This window comes from Erythrolamprus reginae, chromosome 4 (genome assembly GCF_031021105.1).
Source record: "Erythrolamprus reginae isolate rEryReg1 chromosome 4, rEryReg1.hap1, whole genome shotgun sequence".
In the NCBI taxonomy this organism is placed as follows: domain Eukaryota; kingdom Metazoa; phylum Chordata; class Lepidosauria; order Squamata; family Dipsadidae; genus Erythrolamprus; species Erythrolamprus reginae.
The window spans coordinates 21,998,344-22,023,552 of record NC_091953.1 but is presented as its reverse complement, the minus strand read 5'-3'; the positions used below and the strand labels follow the sequence as shown (position 1 = coordinate 22,023,552).

Below are 25,209 nucleotides of genomic sequence, written 5' to 3'. Positions count from 1 at the left end.
GGATTATGGGATCTGGGTTCCTAGCACGCGTAGAGAGGACCAAAATGGGGACAAGGGCTTTAAACCCTGGTGTTTTCCTGAAGGGGGAAGGGAAGATGGTAGGGAGAAGAAATACAGTCGCTTCTAAGCCTTGTCAAAACCTCCGCGGATTTACAACCGGAACCTGGTCGGAAGGAAAGCAAACAGACATAAGTGAGGGGGCTCCCTGAATCCCGAGGCGTCTCCCCGGATCAACTCTAGCCTAATAATTATGTGAACGTGTTGGGTAACAGCTCAGAGTCGCGGGTTCATGCAGTTGTTTGGGGCGCTCGGGCAGCCAATAGGAGCCATTTTCTTTCCTGCCGACCAATGGAAGTGGCCGTAACATCCCCGAAGTTGGGGGTGGGGAGGACGCCTTCCCTTTTTAAACGGGAGGTGGCCTAAGTTGGCCCAGAGTGGGGGTGTCCTCGTTGCCCAGCTTGCTTCTAACTGTCGAAAGGTCTGCGTTGCTCCACCCAACCATGAATCCCACCCGGGAGGGACGAATTGTCATTGTTGGCAGGTAAATCTTGCGATGCAGTTGTGGGGCTCCTGCTTCCTGTGGGTAGGACAGTGAAAACAAGAGGGGCTCAGAAGGTGATTGACGTTTCACAGCCCTCCCCCCCACATCCAAAGGGTGGGGGGGCAGGCGTGGTGCAATTTTAGGGGCAGAATTTAGCAGCCCCAGTAGAATAACCTCCATCAGCACTTGTCACACAGAGCCTTGAAACAAGCAAATGGCTGCCCTATCCCAGGGTTCTCCAACCTTGGCAACTTTTAAGACTTGGGGACTTCAACTCCCAGAATTCCTCAGCCAGCTTTGCTGGCTGAGGAATTCTGGGAGTTGAAGTCCACAAGGCTTAAAAGTTGCCAAGGTTGGAGAGACTTGCTCTATGCCATGTTTGATCCCTTTACTAACTTGGCAGGTTATCATAGATCATGAGATGCTTCCAGAAAAAGGAACAATTCTTGTTCCTCCTCCGCCCTCTTTATCATTTGGAATGGGGCGTGCAAAGTATCTTTATGAACCCTAGAATTTCAAAAATTCTATAAAGGGGAAATGTGACTTGCTAGAAGCTAATTTGCAATGCAAGCGTCAGTTCTTTTATCTTTTGGAAGTTCGTGTGGAAAAATAAGTCCACCTTTGGCCTTGTGTAGCTTTTCAAATGACATCCAGGGAATATAATATTCTTTATTTTTTTTCTTTTTCTGAATTGCGTCGAGTTGCAAAAGTCACAAACATTTGGTAGCTGAAATTCTGTTTTATATAAACAATGATGGGATAAACTTAATTTAGATTGTACTTCTACAGTATTTTTCTATTGAGTGAACTCTTAATATACTGTTGTATTTTGATTCGTTGCTGATTTTTCCACCCTGTTTATGATTCAGCTTCAGTCCTTCAAATAAAAGGGTATGAACTGTAGTTTCCACAATGGCTTCCCACACTGCAGAATTTAGAGGTATTTGGAGCACGTTTATTTTAGATTGTCACATGGCTCAAATAGCACTTAAGGTCTGATACGTGAAGTCATGCTTCATTCACCAAAGGTATGTAGAAGTCAAATCAGGTTTTGCCTAGTTTGCCAAAAGTTTTGTGGCAGCAACCAGGAAAGAATTTAAATGTCAGCATTTGAAATGATTCAGTGGTCAAGGAGCAAAGCTCAGTCACCAGCCTTTTCTGCATTTAAAATGTTGATTATCCACCTTGTACTACACTGCAACATATGTTTATGACATATGATTAGAAGTTATGTGATTGCAAATTTAGGGAGGAGGAAGGTCTTAATTTTAGTTTAGTTTAGTTTAGTTTATTTAGATTTGTATGCCGCCCCTCTCCGAAGACTTGGGGCGGCTAACAACAATAAAAAAACAATGTAACAAATCTAATATTAAAAAGTAATCTAAAAAACCCCAATTTAAGAGACCAATCATACCAACAAACATACCATGTATAAATTCTATAAGCCTAGGGGGAAGGGAGAACATTTTTTCAATTCCCCCATGCCTGATAACAGAGGTGGGTTTTAAGGAGCTTGTGAAAGGCAAGGAGGGTGGGGGCAACTCTGATATCTGGGGGGAGCTGGTTCCAGAGGGTCGGGGCCGCCACAGAGAAGGATCTTCTCCTGGGTCCCGCCAAATGACATTGTTTAGTCGACGGGATCCGGAGCAGGCCAACTCTGTGGGACCTAACCGGTCGCTGGGATTCGTGCGGCAGGAGGCGGTCCCGGAACATTGTGGAATAAAACAGTGAAGAACATGCCTCTGTTTTTATTAAGCTGCAGATAGGATTGTCCGTCCTTCTAACATGAAATTTAGAACATAAAAACATTATTAACGTCCTAGAAAAGTTTGGGCTCCTGAAATAAAACTGGAAAAGATACTAGCAAAGCGAGGCAGAACACTTTCTTTGCTCTTATCTAATGAACAAGTGGAGTGTGACTCACTTTGCAGGCCACATATGATAGCAATAGCATTAGCACTTAGACTTATATACCACTTTACAGTGCTTTACTCTTTAAGCAGTTTTCAGAGTCAGCATATTGCCCCCAACAATCTGGATCCTCATTTTACCAACCTCAGACTGCGGGATTTAAAATTATGACCTTGGTGGTGGTCCCTGAGATCCAAAAGGTTGGGGATTTCTGATCTAGAGTACAGTGATACCTTGTCTTACAAACTTAATTGGTTCCGGGACGAGGTTTTTAAGGTGAAAAGTTTGTAAGACGAAACAATCTTTCCCATAGGAATCAATGGAAAAGTGATTAATGCATGCAAGCCCAAAGTTCACCCCTTTTGCCAGCCGAAATGCCCATTTTTGCGCTGCTGTGATTCCCCTGAGGCTCCCCTCCATGGGAAACCCCACCTCCGGACCTCTGTTTTTGCGATGCTGCGATTTCACTGATGCTCCCTTCACTGGGAAACCCCACCTCCGGACTTTCGTTGCCAGCAAAGCGCCCATTTTTGCACTGCTGGGATTCCCCTGCTGGGATTCCTCTGCAGCATCACAAAAACATGGAAGGCCAGAGGTGGGGTTTCCCATGGATGGGAGCCTCAGGGGAATCCCAGCAGCGCAAAAACGGGTGGTTCGCTGGCAACGGAAGTCCGGAGGTGGGGCATCCCAGTGGCAGCGGTGGGTTTGTAAGATGAAAATAGTTTGTAAGAAGAGGCAAAAAAATCTTAAACCCCGGGTTTGTATCTCGAAAAGTTTGTATGACGAGGCGTTTGTAAGACGAGGTATCACTGTATTGGCTATTTCTGCCAGCTGGTTCCTTATCCAAGTCATTTAGGGCAAATGTTGAAGAGTACTGGGCCTAAGACAGAACCTTGTAGTTTCCCATTGCTTATTTTCCTCTATGTAGGTGTAGTACCATTAAGGGCAACTGGTTGAGTATGGTTTGCCAGCCTGTTATAAATCTGTATGGTAATTATGCTATGTACCTCATTTTTTCTAGCTTACCATGAAGTAGGTTGTAGTCTACTTTCTCGAAGGCCTTAATGAAGTCTAAATATACTATGTCCGTAGCAGTGGTGGGTTGCACCCAGTTCAGCCCAGTTCCTAGAACTGGTAGCACCGGCAGCGGAAGGCTCCATCCACCCACCCAAGACGCTTCTGTGCATGCACATGAATCGGTAGTAAAGGGTTTTAGAAACCACTACTGGTCCACAACATTTTGCTAGTCTGCTAATTTAGTCACTTTGTCAAAAAATGAAATAAGATTGTTTTGGCATGATTAGTTTCCATCCATTGTTTCTTGTCCTGCCTTCAGGTGCACCATCCTTCTGCTTTCGAAAATAAGTTGACCCCCTCTTCTTTGTGACAGCTCCACTCCTCCTCCTTCTTCTCCATCTCTTTTAATAGTCTCTTGTTTCTGCTTCTTTGCACACAGACAGCAAGGCTGATCAAAGATCAGACTTATTTGATTTGATTGATTTGATTTTTTGGATTTGTATGCCGCCCCTCTCCGTAGACTCGGGGCGGCTAACAACAATAGTAAAACAGCATATGACAATCCAATATTAAAGCAGTTAAAACCCTTATTGTAAAACCAAACATACATACAGACATACCATGCATGAAATTGTAAAGGCCTAGGGGGAAAGAGTATCTCAGTTCCCCCATGCCTGGCGGCAGAGGTGGGTTTTAAGAAGCTTACGAAAGGCAAGGAGGGTAGGAGCAATTCTAATCTCTGGGGGGAGTAGGTTCCAGAGGGCCGGGGCCACCACAGAGAAGGCTCTTCCCCTGGGTCCCGCCAAGCGACATTGTTTAGTTGACAGGACCCAAAGAAGACCCACTCTGTGGGACCTAACTGGTCGCTGGGATTCATGCAGCAGAATACTCTTTTATATTCTTCAGCTGATTGGGAATACATAAAGGAGTTTCTCACTAATAATATTGGTGGAGGATTTCTCTTAGTAATGGTTTTGGATGCCAATTTGCAGAATTAGCCTTTCTCAGAATGTCAAAACATAAGATGATATTGAAATGTATTCGTGGGAAGTGGTGGCAAGTGGAGCTGGGCAGGATGTAGCCACTGGCACATAGCCTGGCAACGAGACTGTAGTTTTTGGTAGCCCAGGCGCCTGCGGCCTGCCCCCATTTTTTCCTGGCCACGCCAACGCCCCCGCCAGGTCCTGAACACTTTCTTCCTTCTCCCACCATCGAGAGAAAGAAAGAGAAAGAAAGAAAGAATGAGGAAGGAAAGGGAAGAGAGAGAGACAGGGAGAGACAAGAAAAAGGAAAGAGAAAGAGAGAAAGAAGAAGGAAGGAAGGAAGGAAAGGAGAGAAAGAAAGAAAGAAAAAGAAAGAAGGAAGGAAAGAAAGAAAGAAAGAAAGAAAGAAAGAAAGAAAGAAAGAAAGAAAGAAAAACTACAATTGAGCCCAAAATTTTGGTTGCTAAGTAAGAGCATTGTTAAGTGAGTTTCACGACATTTTACTAGTTAGCCATGCCCACCCGGTCACATGCCCACCAAGCCACACCCACCAACCCACTACCATAGAACCGGTAAGGAAACTGTTTAGATTTCACCGCTGATAATAGTTGAATACAATTTTATTTACTAAATTTATACGTCACCCGTCCTATTATCCAGTTATAGAACTTTAGTGCTTAGTGCTTAAGGCATCAGTCTAGAACAGTGATAGCAAACAGGCCCTCTGGAGGCTGGAAACGGCCTGTTCCGCAACTTTTGATGGGCCCAGTAGGCTTGTGTTTCACCCTCCCCAGGTTTCAAAAACTTCCCTGGAGCCGGGGTCAGGGGTAAAAACGCCCTCCCCTATCCCCCCGGAGACTCTCTGGAAGCCAAAAGCGCTCTCCTAGAGCCCCTGTGAGAGCCAAAAATCAATTGGCTAGCACACACATGCATGTTGGAGCTGAGCTAGGGCAATGGCTCATGTGCCATAGGTTTGCCATCACTGGGGTAGAAACTAGGAGACCATGAGTTCTAGTCCCACCTTAGGTATGACTTTGGGTCAGTTATTCTCTCACTCTCAGCCCAATCCACCTCACATGGTCATTATTGTGGAGAAAATAGGAAAAGGAAGGAGTTTTAGTTATGTTTGCCATCTTCAGTTACTTATAAAAATAACAAAGGCAGGACACAAATAAATAAAGAAGAAATAAAGAGGTAACTCTAGAAGTTGCTATAAGTGATGAATGGCCATCTCAGAGCTTGGGTTTGAGCAGATCTCTTTGTTACATGTCTCTGGTGTTGTTGTTTTTCTTCTTTTTCAAGACAGATTTTGAACTTCCACTACTAGATCTTGACAATCAGTAATACAGTGAACCCTCGATTATCGCAAGGGTTCCGTTCCAAGACCCCTCGCAATAATCGATTTTTCGCGATGTAGGGTTGCGGAAGTAAAAACACCATCTGCGCATGCGCGCCCTTTTTTTTCATGGCCGCGCATGCGCAGATGGTGGAGTTTGCGTGGGCGGCGGGGAAGACCCAGGGAAGGTTCCTTCCGCCGCCCAGCAGCTGATCTGCTCGGTAGCGCAGCAGCAGCGAGCAGACGAAGATCAGGGTTTCCCCTTTGCGTGGGCGGCGGGGAAACCCCGATCTTCGTCTGCTCGCTGCTGCTGCAGCCGCCCAGCAGCTGATCTGCTCGGTAGCGCAGCAGCAGCGAGCGGACGAAGATCGGGGTTTCCCCACCGCCCACGCAAAGGGGAAACCCCGATTCGGCTCCTCGCTGCTGCTGCGCTACCGAGCAGATCAGCTGCTGGGCGGCCGAAGGAACCTTCCCTGGGTCTTCCTCGCTGATGCCCCCGCTCGCCCGCCCGCCCGCCGCCCACCAGCAAGAGGGGGAGAGATAGAGAAAGAGAGAGAAGGAAAGAAAGAGATGAGAGAGGGAGGAAGAGAGTGTGAGAGAGGAAGAAGCAAGATAGAGAAAGAGAGAGAGAAAGAAAGATGAGAAAGGAAGGAAGAGAGTGACGTCATCGGGTGGGAAAAATCGCGATATAGCATTTCGCGAAGAACGAGATCGCGAAAATCGAGGGATCACTGTAATGTGTTTCATATTTAAATTGCTTGGAAATTAAATAGCAAGGAAATACTAAAATAGAAAATCTAGTTAAAGGGTTAAATAAGGTCCAGGAGGGAAGTGTTTTTAATAGGAAAGTGAACACAAGAACAAGGGGACATAATCTGAAGTTAGTTGGGGGAAAGATCAAAAGCAACATGAGAAAATATTATTTTACTGAAAGAGTAGTAGATCCTTGGAACAAACTTCCAGCAGACGTGGTTGATAAATCCACAGTAACTGAATTTAAACATGCCTGGGATAAACATATATCCACCCTAAGATAAAATACAGAAAATAGTATAAGGGCAAACTAGATGGATCATGAAGTCTTTTTCTGCAGTCAGTCTTCTACGTTTCTATGTTTCTAGGACCAATTTCCATCAGTTCTGTTTGGCAGTGCCATTACTAACAGTCATAAAAATGCACACTGACTTTTTCTTTTGATTTTTTCTTTAGTGGACTCATTGGGAGCAGCTGGGCAATGGTTTTTGCATCTGGTGGTTTTCAAGTAAAGCTTTATGACACTGTGGAAGCACAGATTACAAAAAGCTTGAAAAAAATTGGGTAAGTCATCTAACTTTATTATTTATTTATTTATTTATTATTTAGATTTGTATGCCGCCCCTCTCCGCAGACTCGGGGCGGCTCACAGCAAAATAAAACAATTCATCACAAATCCAAATTGTAGTTTAAAATATTTAAAAACCCCATTGCTAAACAAACATACATACAAACATACCATTCATAAATTGTATATGCCCGGGGGAGATGTCTCAGTTCCCCCATGCCTGACGACAAAGGTGGGTTTTAAGGAGCTTTCGGAAGGCAAGGAGAGTAGGGGCAGTTCTAATCTCTGGGGGAGTTGGTTCCAGAGGGCCGGGGCTGCCACAGAGAAGGCTCTTCCCCTGGGGCCTGCCAACCGACATTGTTTAGTTGACGGGACCCGGAGAAGGCCCACTCTGTGGGACCTAATCGGTCACTGGGATTCGTGCGGCAGAAGGCAGTCTCGGAGATAATTGATCCTAATTTTCTCCCCAAATCATATCAAGAATAATGCAACTGTTAGACCAAAATTAGAAAATCACAAAGCAGGCCCATATAATAAAATATTTATGTAAAATATTTTACATCTTTAATATAAAAAATTGACATCCCTCCCTTAATCCTCTATTGAACTATATAAGAGATACTGAAAAGAATTTGGGAGTTTCAAAAATTGTTGGCACATCTAGGATATACTAAGAAATAAAAAGATTTTTAATTTAAAATATAATGATAATCCAGTTTTAGAAGTCCAAATTTATCTTCCAGTTCCTCAAATGTTTTGTTGTAAAAGCATTAACAGCAAGATAAATACCATTTTTTGCCCATGTAATAACAAAAATTCACCTGAGATTTTTAGATTGGATTTATTCTAGAGTATCTCTTTTATACATAAAGACCTAAACTCAAACTTCCAAGGGCAGTGAGCAACCTTTAATATTTCCCAGCTTTTAACTCAGAAACAACTAAATATTTACATAAAAATAAAAACCATGGCCTGTCATGATATCAAATTATAACATTCCAATAATCTCCAGTGGTTTTTGAAGTAAATACAGTGAACCCTCGAGTTTCGCGAGGGTTCCGTTCCAGGAACCCTCGCGACAGTCGATTTTTCGCGAAGTAGCGGCGCGGAAGTAAAAGCATCATCTGCGCATGCGTGATCTCTTTTTTTAAAAAAAAAATTAAAAAAAATGGCCGCGCATGCGCAGATGGTGGGGCGACGGCAGTTCGGAGGCTGGCAATGTTTACTTTCCATGCCGGCCACCCCCCACCAGCGCCTCCGAGCTCCTCGCCGCCCGCCCGATTCGCCCCGATTCGCCCCTCTCCCCTATTCGCCCCGATTCGCCCCTCTCCCCTATTCGCCCCGTTTTTTTGCCCTGCCCAAGTTGCTAGTCTTCAGTTGCTAGTCCTCAGTGAGGAAATTTATTTTTTGATCCCAGACTTCATTTCAAATCTGGTTTCTTGCACTGCCCAACCAATTTACTAGTCCTCAGTGAGGAAATTTACTTTTTGATCCCAGACTTCATTTCAAATCTGGTTTCTTGCACTGCCCAACCAATTTACTAGTCCTCAGTGAGGAAATTTACCTTTTTGATCCCAGACTTCATTTTAAATCTGGTTTCTTGCACTGCCCAACCACTATGCTAGTCCTCAGTGAGGAAATTTATTTTTTGATCCCAGACTTCATTTCAAATCTGGTTTCTTGCACTGCCCAACCAATTTACTAGTCCTCAGTGAGGAAATTTACCTTTTTGATCCCAGACTTCATTTTAAATCTGGTTTCTTGCACTGCCCAACCAATTTACTAGTCCTCAGTGAGGAAATTTACCTTTTTGATCCCAGACTTCATTTTAAATCTGGTTTCTTGCACTGCCCAACCACTATGCTAGTCCTCAGTGAGGAAATTTACCTTTTTGATCCCAGACTTCATTTTAAATCTGGTTTCTTGCACTGCCCAACCAATTTACTAGTCCTCAGTGAGGAAATTTACCTTTTTGATCCCAGACTTCATTTTAAATCTGGTTTCTTGCACTGCCCAACCAATTTACTAGTCCTCAGTGAGGAAATTTACCTTTTTGATCCCAGACTTCATTTTAAATCTGGTTTCTTGCACTGCCCAACCAATTTACTAGTCCTCAGTGAGGAAATTTACCTTTTTGATCCCAGACTTCATTTTAAATCTGGTTTCTTGCACTGCCCAACCACTATGCTAGTCCTCAGTGAGGAAATTTATTTTTTGATCCCAGACTTCATTTCAAATCTGGTTTCTTGCACTGCCCAACCAATTTACTAGTCCTCAGTGAGGAAATTTACTTTTTGATCCCAGACTTCATTTCAAATCTGGTTTCTTGCACTGCCCAACCAATTTACTAGTCCTCAGTGAGGAAATTTACCTTTTTGATCCCAGACTTCATTTCAAATCTGGTTTCTTGCACTGCCCAACCAATTTACTAGTCCTCAGTGAGGAAATTTACCTTTTTGATCCCAGACTTCATTTTAAATCTGGTTTCTTGCACTGCCCAACCACTATGCTAGTCCTCAGTGAGGAAATTTATTTTTTGATCCCAGACTTCATTTCAAATCTGGTTTCTTGCACTGCCCAACCAATTTACTAGTCCTCAGTGAGGAAATTTACTTTTTGATCCCAGACTTCATTTCAAATCTGGTTTCTTGCACTGCCCAACCAATTTACTAGTCCTCAGTGAGGAAATTTACCTTTTTGATCCCAGACTTCATTTTAAATCTGGTTTCTTGCACTGCCCAACCACTATGCTAGTCCTCAGTGAGGAAATTTACCTTTTTGATCCCAGACTTCATTTTAAATCTGGTTTCTTGCACTGCCCAACCACTATGCTAGTCCTCAGTGAGGAAATTTACCTTTTTGATCCCAGACTTCATTTTAAATCTGGTTTCTTGCACTGCCCAACCAATTTACTAGTCCTCAGTGAGGAAATTTACCTTTTTGATCCCAGACTTCATTTTAAATCTGGTTTCTTGCACTGCCCAACCAATTTACTAGTCCTCAGTGAGGAAATTTACCTTTTTGATCCCAGACTTCATTTTAAATCTGGTTTCTTGCACTGCCCAACCACTATGCTAGTCCTCAGTGAGGAAATTTATTTTTTGATCCCAGACTTCATTTCAAATCTGGTTTCTTGCACTGCCCAACCAATTTACTAGTCCTCAGTGAGGAAATTTACTTTTTGATCCCAGACTTCATTTCAAATCTGGTTTCTTGCACTGCCCAACCAATTTACTAGTCCTCAGTGAGGAAATTTACCTTTTTGATCCCAGACTTCATTTTAAATCTGGTTTCTTGCACTGCCCAACCAAGTTGCTAGAATAAAACCCCCCAGCCCTCACCTGTGTTTGAATTTCATTCACTCACTCAGTCATTCATTCATTCTTCTCTATGCCACTCAGTCCCAACACTGTCAACCCACAAATTACCATTTCCCATCCCCTTAATGTACTGTACTGTACCTCTACCTGTACCTGTACTGTACACATTGAATAACACACTTAGTCATCCTGATAGAAATAACAAAAATATTTATTTACATTTTTACATTTTTTGGGGGGGGTTAGCATAACTAGGATAAATCGGGATCTTCTTCTATCACCATGTCTACAATGGACGCTGCAGGTGATGTTGTGGCAGACCTCTTGGTTCTCGTGACAAACATAGTTATGGGCAGTTGTTGGCGCTTTTTCTTTTCCTTGGCTAACAAGGCTCTGTATGGTGCAATGGTGTTGTCAAGGGAGGCCTTAAATTGAAAATAGCGAGTCATGTGGGGATCCCAAAGTTCCGCCATGCGTTGGAGATTTGCAGCAGCTTTGTTCATTTCTGCAAGCCGCTCCAGCGTTAGGCCAACATCTTCTTGTTCCTCACCTTGTTCAGCTCCCTCTTCCTCCTCTTCTTCACTCGCTGACCTGGTCAGCTCCTCCAGATCTTTGTCTGTCAGCGGTAGGCCATGCTCATCAAGCAAACCATTGACTTCCTCTGGTGTCATGTCAACGAAGCCTTCTCCACCCAGTGCCTGTGCCAGCTTCACAGAGTTCTGGACTGCAGCATCTTGAATTTCTTCGGGAGCAAACCCCCTGTGAGCATGCACCACCTCTGGCCACAATTTCTTCCAGCAGGCATTCATTGTCTGCGACTTCATATCCACTAAGGCACTCCGAATGTTCGTCAGACAAGATGCAATTGTGTACTGACGCCAGTAGGCCTTCAATGTGAAGTTTGCATCAGCATCCATTGCTGCCACGATGCTTGCAAGAGAATTGCGCATGTACAGTGCCTTAAATGCGCGGATAACACCTTGATCCATCGGCTGGATAAGCGATGTGGTGTTTGGTGGCAAGAATTCGACTTGCACCCCATCATGTTCATGTTCCAGGTCATCATGGCCTCCCGCATTGTCCATTAGGAGAAGCACTTTGAAATTGAGTCCTTTGCCAGCCAAATAAACCTGCACCTGTGGGATGAAGCACTGATTAAACCAGTCCCGCGTGAGGGGTTTTGTAATCCATGCTTTAGGATTATGCATCCAGTACACTGGCAATGAATTCTTGTTTCTGTTCTTGAGGGCTCTTGGATTTCGTGACCTATAGATTAGCCCTGGCTTCAGCAAAAAGCCTGCTGCATTCCCACACATGATCAAAGTCACCCGATCTTTCATGGCCTTAAAGCCAGGGGCTTTGGCTTCATCTTGCATCAAGAAAGTCCTTGAAGGCATCCTCTTCCAGAACAGGCCTGTTTCGTCCATGTTGAACACCTGTTCTGGAAGGTAGCCCCCTTCTGCAATTAGCTCTTTAAACGTGCCCTGGACAAAGTTTTCGGCTGCACCTGTATCTGCTGAGGCAGCTTCTCCGTGCAATGACACACTCTTCAGGCCATAGCGCCGTTGAAATTTCTCAAACCACCCTTTGCTTGCTGTGAATGTGGCTGGGGCTGAGGCTAAAGAAGCAGATGTTGACGGCTGGGGGTCTCCAGGGTCATCAGCGCCTTCATCTACAGAGAATGACAGGAAAGGGAGAGAGAAGTGACTTGAATGAAAGCATACAGTCCTTCCTTCCCTTCTCTCCTTCCCTCCCTCCTTCCCTCCTCCCTCCCTTCTCTCCTTCCCTCCCTCCTTCCCTCCTTCCTTCCCTCCTTCCCTCCTCCCTCCCTTCTCTCCTTCCCTCCTTCCTTCCTTCTCTCCTTCCTTCCCTCCCTCCTCCCTCCCTTCCCTCCCTCCTTCCCTCCTTCCTTCCCTCCTCCCTCCCTTCTCTCCTTCCCTCCTTCCTTCCTTCTCTCCTTCCTTCCCTCCCTCCTCCCTCCCTTCCCTCCCTCCTTCCCTCCTTCCTTCCCTCCTCCCTCCCTTCTCTCCTTCCCTCCTTCCTTCCTTCTCTCCTTCCTTCCCTCCCTCCTCCCTCCCTTCCCTCCCTCCTTCCCTCCTTCCTTCCCTCCTCCCTCCCTTCTCTCCTTCCCTCCTTCCTTCCTTCTCTCCTTCCTTCCCTCCCTCCTCCCTCCCTTCTCTCCTTCCCTCCTTCCTTCCTTCTCTCCTTCCTTCCCTCCCTCCTCCCTCCCTTCCCTCCCTCCTTCCCTCCTTCCTTCCCTCCTCCCTCCCTTCTCTCCTTCCCTCCTTCCTTCCTTCTCTCCTTCCTTCCCTCCCTCCTCCCTCCCTTCTCTCCCTCCCTCCCTCCTTCCCTTCTCTCCTTCCCTCCTTCCTTAAAAAACACTTAAATACACTTATAAAAAACACCATTCCTTACCTCGGTCTACCCCATCTGCATCTGTGTGTTCAAGACGGTTGTACAATTGCTGCGCCTTGGTTCGGATAGTGTTCGTATCCAAAGCAATGCTCTTTTTTCGGCAGTCTTCTAGCCACACAGACAAACCAGCTTCCATCTTCATAAGCCTTTTGTTTCTAGGCGTCACTACTCTTTTGGCAGCCTTGTTGAATGATATCAGAGAAGTTTGCCTTATCTTCTTCTCATCTTTCTTAATGTATCGCACAGTCGATTCGTTGAGCCCATAATGGCGACCAACCTCTACATTAGAATGTCCCGCTTTCAGCATGTCCAACAGTTCAATCTTTTCCTTGATTGTCAACATCTTCCGGGTCTTTTTAGCATCGCCTCCACTCCGGATTGAACGTTTAGGTGCCATCTTCAAAGAAGATCCAAACAGATCCAAGGCACAGATGGAAGACACAGATGCAAAGCACAGCAACTCCAAGGCAGATGGAAGACACAGATGCACAGATGGAAGACACAGATGCAAACCACAGCAACTCCAAGGCAGATGGAAGACACAGATGCACAGATGGAAGACACAGATGCAAACCACAGCAACTCCAAGGCAGATGGAAGACACAGATGCACAGATGGAAGACACAGATGCAAACCACAGCAACTCCAAGGCACAGATGGAAGACACAGCTCGAAGGAACTGCTCGAAGGAACTGCTCGAAGAAACGTCTGGAAGGAACGGCTCGAAGGCTCGAAGGAACGGCTGCAAAAACTTTTGCAAAAGTTGCAAAACCGATTGCAATTGCAAAGCTGATTGCAATTGCAAAGCTGATTGGCCGAGATTTCGGCCAATCAGCAATGACGCGTGACGTCATCGGGCGGGAAAAACCAAGCAGTTTTTTTTTTTTTTTAATTTTTTCCGGAAAATCGCGATGTAGCGCTCGCGAGAATCGAGATGGTAACAATTGGTTTAAAATAGCGAAATAGCCCTTTCGCGATCCTTGAGGACGCGAAACTCGAGGGTTCACTGTAATTTGAATTCACAAAATGTGAATGTTAAATGACTTTTACTTAATTAATATATAACAACAGTGGACTGTGTCACAAAAGTGTATACAGTGATACCTCGTCTTACAAACCCCTCGTCATACAAACTTTTCGAGATACAAACCCGGGGTTTAAGATTTTTTTACCTCTTCTTCCAAATTATTTTCACCTTACAAACCCAAGCTGCCGTCACTGGGATGCCCCGCCTCCGAACTTCTGTTGCCAGCAAAGTGCCCGTTTTTGCACTGCTGAGATTTCCCTGAAGCTCCCCTCCATGGGAAACACCACCTCCGGACTTCCGTGTTTTTGTGATGCTGCAGGGGAATCCCAGCAGCACAAAAACAGGTGCTTTGCTGGCAACCGAAGTCCGGAGGAGGGGTTTCCCAGTGAGGGGAGCCTCAGTGAAATTGCAGCATCACAAAAACAAAGAAGTCCGGAGGTGGGGTTTCGAGGACTTCCGTGTTTTTGCGATGCTGCAATTTCGCTGAGGCTCTCCTCTCTGGGAAACCCCACCTCCGGACTTCCGTTGCCAGCAGAGCACCTGTTTTTGCACTGCTGGGATTCCCCTGCAGCATCACAAAAACACAGAAGTCCGGAGGTGGGGTTTCCCATGGAGGGGAGCCTCAGGAGAATCCCAGCAGCGCAAAAACGGGCACTTTGGCTGGCAAAAGGGGTGAGTTTTCGGCTTGCACGCATTAATCGCTTTTCCATTGATTCCTTACAAACATTTCACCTTACAAACCTCATCCCGGAACCAATTAAGTTCGTAAGACGAGTATCACTGTACTTTTTTCTTCTCAGTTCCTTATCAAACCTGATTTACATAGACATTATTTTTAAAACTTTGCTCTTTGGTGGATCAGCTAATAAACTGCAATGTAGTTCTATGGTTATCTCATTACATTATTGTTTTTAGAAATTACTGAAGCATAAATTTAAATTCCTAAAGCAGAAAGAGATCAAATTTCAGTTTAACAAAGGTTTTGCAGTTGTTAAATTTAAAATTGATCCTTATATGTTTAAAATATTGAATGATTACTGAAATATTAAATTCTATAAAACAATAATTCAGAATATAGCAAAATGTTTGATAACATGACAAATAATTGATTTCTAAAATGAAAGAACAGCACCATTATTCCTATAATTAAAGATTCTCAGGATATATAATTATTTTTTTAAAAAAGTTCGTTTTCACCGATTCAGTGATTCCAGACGAACATGTTAAAGCTTTGCAAGTCTCCTACAAAATTTCTCAAAGGTTTTTGAATCTTCCAAAGAACAGACATTTTCTCAAACAGGAATCTTAGCTTGATCGCCGATTTGCATTAAAATTTACAAGGATCAATTTCAACATTACCTGAGAATCTCAACCAAGAATGAAATATAAAAATACTGATTTATAGCCCTTGTTGTCATGGAGATAAGCTACTTGCACATGACGTCTCTTTTGTATTTACTTTAGTGTTTATTGTTTGGCATATCATATTCTGAAACAAAATCCTCAACCCAAAAAAGTCTTATTTTTCAGAGCAGAGAATTACTAGATGAAAAGGAATGATCTCATTAGTTTCATTGCTGGTGTTTTTGTTATACTGTGTTCCCATGAAAATAAGATTCGCCCTGAAAATAAGTCCTACCTAATTTATTTGGGGTGGGCCTAATATAAGCCCTACCCCCAAAATAAGCCCAGTGAGTAGACGTGGCCAGCACAAGAGGCGGTGAGCGCTTAGGGGCCGACAGTGTCTGGCAATAGCCACAACCCACTGGTCCCTTGGCGCAACACAGATAAGTTTGAGCATAGAAGCAGGGAGCGGGGAAGACAAGCCATCCGGATGTACTGTACTGTGCAGCTGCCCGGCTAATTGGAGGCTCGCGAGTTAGAGACACAGGGAAGGGGGGGAGGCAGGTGATCCAAAACCCTACATGGAGTGGGCAGAGTATTGGGATTACCTGCCTCCCTTTCTGTGCCTATGCCTCCACCTGGCACCGTCGTGCACTTTTCACCCAGAAGGAGATGATATGACCTTTGACACATATCCTTCGAAATGGTGCGATTTTCAAACCAGCTACGAGGGTTATCCGGAAAGTAAGATTACAAGGCATGTAGCTCTCATGGGGAATGTTCGCGGGGAAAGTTGGTATTACTATTGTGTAGCGGGAAGCCAGCGGAAGAGTAGTTGTGTTATCGGTGGTGTTGAAGAGTTTTACATCGTCGGCGAAGAGGACACAGTTGCTTGTGATGTAATCGCAAAGGTCATTGATGTAGAGAATGAAGAGCGTTGGTCCCAGTACACTACCTTGGGGAACACCGCTTTTAACTGGGATGGGGGTGGATATGGTGCTTCCTATTTTGACCACTTGTTGTCTGTTTGACAAGAATGCTGTAATCCAGCTATGGAGGGATCCTGAGATGCCATAGGATTTGAGTTTTAGGAGTAGTTTGTCGTGGACCACTGAATCAAAGGCTTTGCAGAAGTCAATATAAATTGCATCTGTAGATTTCCCTTGATCTAGATGAGTTGTCCATATATTTTTGCAGTGGAGGAGCTGCAGGTTGCAGGATAGTTTTTTTCTGAAACCAAATTGTTTGTTAGAGAGCAAATTATTAGTTTCTAGATGGAGAGTACCATAATTGATTTGTTTATAATTGATTCCATGACTTTGCATGGGACGCAGCATAGTGAAATTGGTCTGTAGTTATCTACAAGAGAGGGGTCTCCTTTTTTGAAGATGGGGATGACCATTGCTTTCGACCATAGCGTAGGAAGTGTGCTGGTTCTGAAGGATTTTTCAAAAATTATGCTTAGTGGTTCAGCTATGGCAGAAGAGAGCTCTTTTAGGAAGTAAGCACATAGACCATACTCCAGAGAGCAAACGTCAATCAATGCATTCTCCTTCAGCCAAAAAATTCAAAACTCAGCAATCAGCGAGAAAAATCTTGGGCACTCATTGCGCATAAATCTTGGGCATCCATTGCAGCAGCATTCATGCCTTTAGTGTTCAGGTAGCATATTAACAACGTGCACTTCGCACTTGGAGGGAAACGGAATGAGGACGCTCATCTCTAACCTTCACCACAACGCCGGTCAATGATCTACTGACCACTGGCACTGCTTGTTCTTTTCTGCTACATGATAGTAATACCAACTTCCCCCGCAAACATTTCCTGCAAGAGCTACGTACCTTTCCTGATAACCCTTGTATGTTTCCATCAAGTTGTCGTATATGTAGCCCATACAACTACCTTGGGAATTAATCTCACGGGCTACTTCATCAGATTCTTTGCTGAAGTAAAATTATATTCACAGCATTCTCACAATCTATGAAGAAAGCTATTCAACTAAAAAGTGAGATAAGTTTAGTCTCCCAAGTATCACTGTTATATTGATTGGATTGTCCTTTTCCCCCTTTTGAAAATAAAGGAATATTTATTCTCCTCAATATGCCTGACACTTGTTGGTTTTTCAAAATTTGTCAACAATTGAATGCATAAAGGTTAAATCAGATAATCAATTCCTTCCATATCCTACCTACAGATTTAACCTTATTTAAATTCAGTTCATGCTTGACCATGTTTTATTAGTCTTAAGCATCATTCCTACTTCTTTATACAGTTCTTCCCAACTGCCTGGTGAAACAGATATCCTCTTTTCACAGAAAAACATACCTAAATAAGAATGGAATAATTCCATTTGATTTTTACTATTAATATTCTGTTGTCTTGATTTGAATCACTAGAGAGCCAGTTAAACTGATAATCAGATTATTATTATTATTATTATTATTATTATTATTATTATTATTAATTAGATTTGTATGCCGCCCCTCTCCGTAGACTCGGGGCGGCTCACAGCAATGATAAAAACAATATAAAAATGACAAATCTAATAGTTAAACTCTAAAATAACAATAATACATTTAACAAAGTCTAAAAAACAAGGAACCCCAATATATAAAAAATATACATACAATCATATCATACACAGAAAACTACATAGGCAGGGAGAGGTGTTTCAGTTCCCCCACGCTTGACGACAGAGGTGGGTTTTAAGGAGTTTACGAAAGGCAAGGAGGGTGGGGGCAGTTCTAATCTCTGGAGGGAGCTGATTCCAGAGGGTCGGAGCTGCCACAGAGAAGGCTCTTCCTCTGGGTCCGCCAACCGACATTGTTTAGTTGACGGGACCTGGAGGAGACCAACTCTGTGGGACCTAACCGGTCGCTGGGATTTGTGCGGCAGAAGGCGGTCTCGTAGATACCCTGGTCCGGTGCCATGAAGGGCTTTATAGGTGATGACCAACACTTTGAATTGTGACCGGAAACTGATCGGCAACCAATGCAGACTGCGGAGTGTTGGAGTAACAGGGGCATACCTAGGGAAGCCCATGATTGCTCTCGCAGCTGCATTCTGCACGATCTGAAGTTTCCGAACACTATTCAAAGGTAGCCCCATGTAGAGAGCGTTACAGTAGTCGAACCTCGAGGTGATGAGGGCATGAGTGACTGTGAGCAGTGACTCCTGGTCCAGGTAGGGCCGCAACCGGTGCACCAGGCGAACCTGGGCAAGTTAAGGTGCTGACCTAAGAATATTGTGATTTCTACTTTTAGCTTATGCATGAAAGCTGCCTGGGTAAGTTCAGACCCTTCATTAACTCATAGGCCATCCCACCCCATCCTACCTCACCCTACCTGATAGGATTATTGTGGAGAAAATAGGAGGAGGAAGGGTGCTGGACATGTTCATCATCTTGAGTTATTTGTAGAATCAATAAAGGATATAACAAACAAACAATAAAAAAACCCCACCTATTTTTCAAACAATTATGCTTCTTATAATTTTTCATAGGAAAGTGCAGTGATTGATAATTCTGAAAATTGAAGAAAATATGATTGAATTTGCTCTGTTTAAGCATGCAGGGTTATTTGAAGCAATAAACTTTATTTAAAAAAATATTTTTATTAATTTGCATAAACAAACATGACACACATAACATATAACACACAGTGGAGTTACAGTCGCTCTGCTCAAGATAGAAGTCATCTTTACATTAAAAAGGAAAAAAAGAAAGAAAAATCTTATCATTGTTTAACGTCTTCTATAAAGTGTGTAAAAGTATTAATTATAACATAATAAGTAAAGAGTAAAAAACACATCTAAAAATTTATAAAAACATATATAGAAATTCTTAAATTATGCATTAAATCAAACTAAAGTAAAGAAAATAAGAGAAGAAGAAAAAAGGAATCTACATTTATATTGTAAATAATCACCCTCTAATACAATAAAACTACTAGTTCAAATATATATATTTATTTATTTATTAATTAATCAGATTTGTATGCCGCCCCTCTCCACAGACTCGGGGCGGCTCACAGCAATAATAATACAATGTAAACAAATCCAATATTTAAGTTTAAGTTAATTTAAAACCCCAATTTAAAAACTAATCATACATACTAACATACCATGTCTACGGAATCTACGGAAAGGGGCGGCATACAAATCTAATAAATAATAATAATAATAATAATAATAATAATAATAATAATAATAATGCATAAATTTTATAAGCCTAGGGGGAGGGAAAGTCTCAATTCCCCCATGCCTGACGACAGAGGTGGGTTTTGAGGAGCTTACGAAAGGCAAGGAGGGTGGGGGCAACTCTGATATCTAGGGGGAGTTGGTTCCAAAGGGTCGGGGCCGCCACAGAGAAGGCTCTTCCCCTGGGTCCAGCCAAACAACATTGTTTAGTTGACGGGACCCGGAGAAGGCCAACTCTGTGGGACCTAACTGGTCGCTGGGATTCGTGCGGCAGAAGGCGGTCCCGGAGATATTCTGGTCCGGTGCCATGAAAGTAGTATAACAACAAAGTTATCCCTTTTTCTTTATTTCCCACCAAATATATACCTTTTGCCATACGTTATAGAATTCTGATTCTTCTTGATTGTTTAATCTTCTCATGATCATATCGAGCTCAGCACATTCTAGAACTTTTTAAAGTATGTCTGTTTCTTTTGGAATCTCAAATTCCTTCCATTTTTGAGCAAAGACTATCCTAGCTGCTACTAATATATGAACTATTAAATAATATATATCTTTTTTATATTTATTATTTGATATACCTAGTAAGAAAAATTCTGGTGTTTTCTTGATTTCTTGCTGGGTTATTTCTCTTAACCATTTTTCTATTAGGTTCCAATATTCTTTTGCTTTTGGGCATGTCCACCAAGTATGATAATAGGTACCTATTTCTATTTTGCATTTCCAACAGTTAGGTGACTTAGTTTGAAACATTTTTGCAATTCTATTTGGCGGCAGGTGCCATCTATAAAACATCTTAATTTGATTTTCTTTAAAGGAAGTTGACTTTGTTATTTTCCAATTATATGTCCATACATTTTCCCAGGTATTTAAGTCTATCTCTTTATCAAGTCTATCTCTTTAAAGCAATTTCCCAAAAATGCCCATGTAACACCAACACTCCGCAGTCTGCATTGGTTGCCGATCAATTTCCGGTCACAATTCAAAGTGTTGGTCATCACCTATAAAGCCCTCCATGGCACCGGACCAGGGTATCTACGAGACCGCCTTCTACCGCACGAATCCCAGCGATTGGTTAGGTCCCACAGAGTGGGCCTTCTCCGGGTCCCGTCAACAAAACAATGTCATTTGGCGGGGCCCAGGGGAAGAGCCTTCTCTGTGGCGGCCCCGACCCTCTGGAACCAACTCCCCCCAGAGATCAGAGTTGCCCCCACCCTCCTCGCCTTTCGTAAGCTCCTTAAAACCCACCTCTGCCATCAGGCATGGGGAAACTGATATATTCTTTCCCCCCAAGCCTTTACAATTTATGCATGGTATGCTTGTTTGTATGTATGTTTGGTTTTACAAATAAGGGTTTTTTAAAGATATTTTTAGGATTGGATTTACATGCTGTTTTTGTTGCTGTTGTTAGCCGCCCCGAGTCTGCGGAGAGGGGCGGCATACAAATCCAATTAATAATAATAATAATAATAATAATAATAATAATAATAATAATAATAATAATAATAAACTTTAAATGACAGGTGCCAAACTCGTGTCGTCATGGTGTTGTCGTGATGTATCACGACTTTTTACCCCTTCACTAAGTCCGGCATGAGCGTGACCAGTGCGTTACATATCCAGCCTGTGGGCCACAAGTTTGAAACTTCTGCTTTAAATGCAACACTATCCCAGCTGGGTTTAGATCAATGACTAGGAAGTTGTGGAACAGTTCATTTCCTTAAAGTTCCCTTCCTCTCTCTTTCCTAAGACTTGCTATCTCACTAAAGGAAGTTCCCTTCCTCTCCCTTTCCTAAGACTTGTTATCTCATATAATATTAATTTCATAAATTTTGAGAAATTGAGGGCTGGAATGATTTGCTGTTCTGCTTATAATTGGAGACAATATCTTGGAAGTTGTACTTGCAACAGAATAGAAACGTGCTTGAGGTTGTGTGCTGCTTTTTTCTACAATAAGTTATTAATATGTTTTTTTTCCCAAAATGTTGCAGTCAAAATCTGCAGAGAAAAGAAAAAATCTTTGTGAACAGATCTTGAAAAACGTGAAACTTTCCAAAAGGAAATAGAAAATACACTGCTAAAAATAAATAAAGGGTATACTTAAACAACACAATATAACTCCAAGTAAATCAAACTTCTATGAAATCAAACTGTCCACTTAGGAACCAACACTGATTGACAATCAATTTCACATGCTTTTGTGCACATTCACCTTTGTACAGAACAAAGTATTCAATGAGAATATTTCATTCATTCAGATGTAGGATGTGTTATTTGAGTTTTCCCTTTATTATTTTTTTGAGCAGTATATGTAATATAATATCAATATATTTTAAAATAAATAAAGGATAATGTTGGTTATGCAGTCAATTACCTTTTCCAGTTACAAAAGGTCTTTAAATTTATAAGTCTTCATCTACTGCCGGTATATTTGAGGGCCATCTGCTGGTTAGTTGTTGCAAATGCTACTATATTATAAATGGTCAAAGCAATGGAAACTGCAATTTAATGTTTCCAAATGTAAAATAATGGATTTGGGGAAAAGGAATCCTCAATCTGAGTATTGTATTGGCAATTCTGTGTTAGCAAAAACTTCAGAAGAAAAGGATTTAGGTGTAGTGATTTCTGACAGTCTCAAAATGGGTGAACAGTGCAGTCAGGCGGTAGGGAAAGCAAGTAGGATGCTTGGCTGCATAGCTAGAGGTATAACAAGCAGGAAGAGGGAGATTATGATCCCGCTATATAGAGTGCTGGTGAGACCACATTTGGAATACTGTGTTCAATTCTGGAGACCTCACCTACAAAAAGATATTGACAAAATTGAACGGGTCCAAAGACGGGCTACAAGAATGGTGGAAGGGTCTTAAGCATAAAACGTATCAGGAAAGACTTCATGAACTCAATCTGTATAGTCTGGAGGACAGAAGGAAAAGGGGGGACATGACTGAAACATTTAAATATGTTAAAGGGTTAAATAAGGTCCAGGAGGGAAGTGTTTTTAATAGGAAACTGAACACAAGAACAAGGGGACACAATCTGAAGTTAGTTGGGGGAAAGATCAAAAGCAACATGAGAAAATATTATTTTACTGAAAGAATAGTAGATCCTTGGAACAAACTTCCAGCAGACGTGGTAGATAAATCCACAGTAACTGAATTTAAACATGCCTGGGATAAACATATATCCATCCTAAGATAAAATACAGAAAATAGTATAAGGGCAGACTAGATGGACCATGAGGTCTTTTTCTGCCGTCAGACTTCTATGTTTCTATTTTTCTATATTTTGCACCAAACAAAACAGGAAAGCAATTTCCCATTTTAGGGAAAATAGCGCAGAATTTACTTAGAAAATTTATGTAGAAATAAAAAAGTTGAGATACGTACTGTCTACCTGTCTAGAAATTTCAATTACCATCCTCCTTAGATCCTCCTTAGATTCTCACCCACCCCATCATCGAACACTTGACTCAGCAATTTTCTAGTGTATCTTACCTGTATCATACTTTACTTCCAGCAGGCAATCTAGTAGATCACACTGATTAATAATTAATTAATGAACTAATAAATCATTAATTAATAATTATAATAGGGGATCCACACAGAATTAGATCTACTGCAAAAAAAAAAGAATTTCTTTTAATAAAGTTTATTTATGTTTCAAATAAGGGATTTTTGAAACTGGCTGTCATCTGTTATCTCACACTTTCTTCAAGTTTTAAATTTGTTTCCATGGTGACTGGGAATGCTGGAAATTGTGTCCCACACAGTTGAAAGAGGCTGAGATGTTGAGAAAGGCTGCAGTACAAACTGCTTTATACCTTGTTCCATGGAGGTAGCCGTAGTGATCTGCAAAAGTTGGGAATTGATACTGATATCAATGAAAAAGCATTTAAAACTGTAACGTGTTTAAATCCAATATATGTCTGGAAGTGCTTTTAAGGAATGATCTTAATGTTCACTTTATGTTCCAAATAGTGAACAAATGAAAGAACTGGAAACAGCTGGAATGCTAAAAGGCGCCCTCAAAGCTGACCAGCAGATGGCTCTCATTAGCGGTTGCACGGATTTGAAAGAAGCTATCAAAGGTGCCATATATGTCCAGGTGAGTTTGTTTGTTTGTTTGTTTTATTTATTTTGTTTATTTCATTTATTTATTTATTTATTTATTTTATTTATTTTATTTATTTTATTTATTTTATTTATTTTATTTATTTATTTATTTATTTTATTTATTTTATTTATTTTATTTATTTTATTTATTTTATTTATTTTATTTATTTTATTTATTTTATTTATTTTATTTATTTTATTTATTTTATTTATTTTATTTATTTTATTTATTTTATTTATTTTATTTATTTTATTTATTTTATTTATTTTATTTATTTTATTTATTTTATTTATTTTATTTATTTTATTTATTTTATTTATTTTATTTATTTATATTTACAGTATTTATATTTATTTTATTTATTTATATTTATTTTATTTTATTTTATTTTATTTTAATTTATTAGATTTGTATGCCGCCCCTCTCCGTAGACTCGGGGCGGCTAACAACAATAATAAAACAGCGTGTGACAAATCTAATATTAAAATAACTAAAAACCCTTATTAAAACCAAACATACACACAAACATACCATACGTAAATTGTATAGGCCTAGGGGGAAAGGAGTATCTCAATTCCCCCATGCCTGACAACAGAGGTGGGTTTTAAGGAGCTTATGAAAGGCGAGGAGGGTGGGGGCAACTCTGATCTCTGGGGGGAGCTGGTTCCAGAGGGTCGGGGCCGCCACAGAGAAGGCTCTTCCCCTGGGTCCCCCCAAATGACATTGTTTAGTCAACGGGACCCGGAGAAGGCCAACTCTGTGGGACCTAACTGGTCGCTGGGATTTGTGCGGTAGAAGGCGGTCCCGGAGATATTCTGGTCCAATGCCATGAAGGGCTTTATAGGTCATAACCAACATTTTGAATTGTGACCGGAAACTGATCGGCAACCAATGCAGACTGTGGAGTGTTGGTGTAACATGGGCATACTTAGGGAAGCCCAGGATTGCTCTCGCAGTTGCATTCTGCATGATCTGATGATGATCCACTGGAATTCCCACGAAAGAGACCTTGTGAGTTCATCTACCTTTTGTATCTGCTGCAAAACATCAATAACTATTCCGTTCATTTGAACTGTTTCAGGTAAAGATAGTCATTGGCTTAATGGAGCCTGCCCAGCGTGATAAATTGTGATGGTCGTACAATATAGAATATTTCACTCAAAATACAGAAAAGAAAAGTTTAAGCCAGTGATGGCGAACCTAGGGCACAGGTGCCACAGGTGGCACGCGGAGTCATATCTGCTGGCATGCGAGTTGTTGCCCTATCTCAGCTCCAACGTACATGTGTGTGCCGGCCAGCTGATTTTTGGCTCACATAGAGGCTCTTGGGAGAGGGTTTTTGGCTTCCAGAGAACTTCTGGGAGAATGGGGGGGGGGGGGAGGGTGTTTTTACCGTTTCCTGGCTCCAGGAAAGCCTTTGGAGCCTGGGGAGAGTGAAACATGAGCCTAACGGGCCCACCGGGAGTTGGGAAACAGGCTGTTTCTGGCCTCCAGAGGGCCTCTGGGGGGTGGGGAATATTATATGATTTTTGTGGCTGCTGCATGTTTTAATTTTTTAATATATGTATATATTTTACATATTGTAAACCACCTGGCGTTAAATATTTGAAACAGACAGTTAGGTTTTTAAAAAATAGATAAAGCAAATAATTTTCCTTGACAGCTGCATTGAGGACATGTGCCA

General features: G+C 42.0%; 2 protein-coding genes across 3 annotated transcripts in view; one reads left to right on the top strand and one right to left on the bottom strand.

Moving 5' to 3' along the window:
• Positions 1-414: 414 nt before the first annotated feature.
• The window catches only part of CRYL1 (crystallin lambda 1), a 61,818-nt gene continuing 37,023 nt past the window's right edge, over positions 415-25,209 (top strand). For both annotated transcript variants that reach the window (XM_070749811.1, XM_070749810.1), the window contains exons 1-3: positions 415-541; positions 6,998-7,105; positions 23,390-23,516. In XM_070749811.1, the coding sequence (XP_070605912.1) occupies positions 501-541; positions 6,998-7,105; positions 23,390-23,516 (276 nt within the window). In that variant the 5' untranslated portion in view covers positions 415-500. The remainder of the gene's footprint in view (positions 542-6,997; positions 7,106-23,389; positions 23,517-25,209) is intronic.
• Positions 10,623-13,744, bottom strand: LOC139167238 (tigger transposable element-derived protein 1-like). Its single transcript, XM_070751684.1, has 2 exons — positions 12,845-13,744; positions 10,623-12,101 (listed from the first exon to the last, which is right to left on the bottom strand). Exons 1-2 carry the CDS (start codon positions 13,239-13,241, stop codon positions 10,681-10,683), a joined length of 1,818 nt encoding a protein of 605 aa, XP_070607785.1. The 5' UTR covers positions 13,242-13,744; the 3' UTR covers positions 10,623-10,680.

Bases quoted from the DNA above. Each gene is read 5' to 3' on its own strand.
- LOC139167238 (XM_070751684.1), bottom strand. From the start codon at position 13,241: ATGGCACCTAAACGTTCAATCCGGAGTGGAGGCGATGCTAAAAAGACC. The intron at 12,102-12,844 runs GTAAGGAATGGT...CATTCTCTGTAG, and splicing joins TGCAGATGGGGTAGACCGAG to ATGAAGGCGCTGATGACCCT.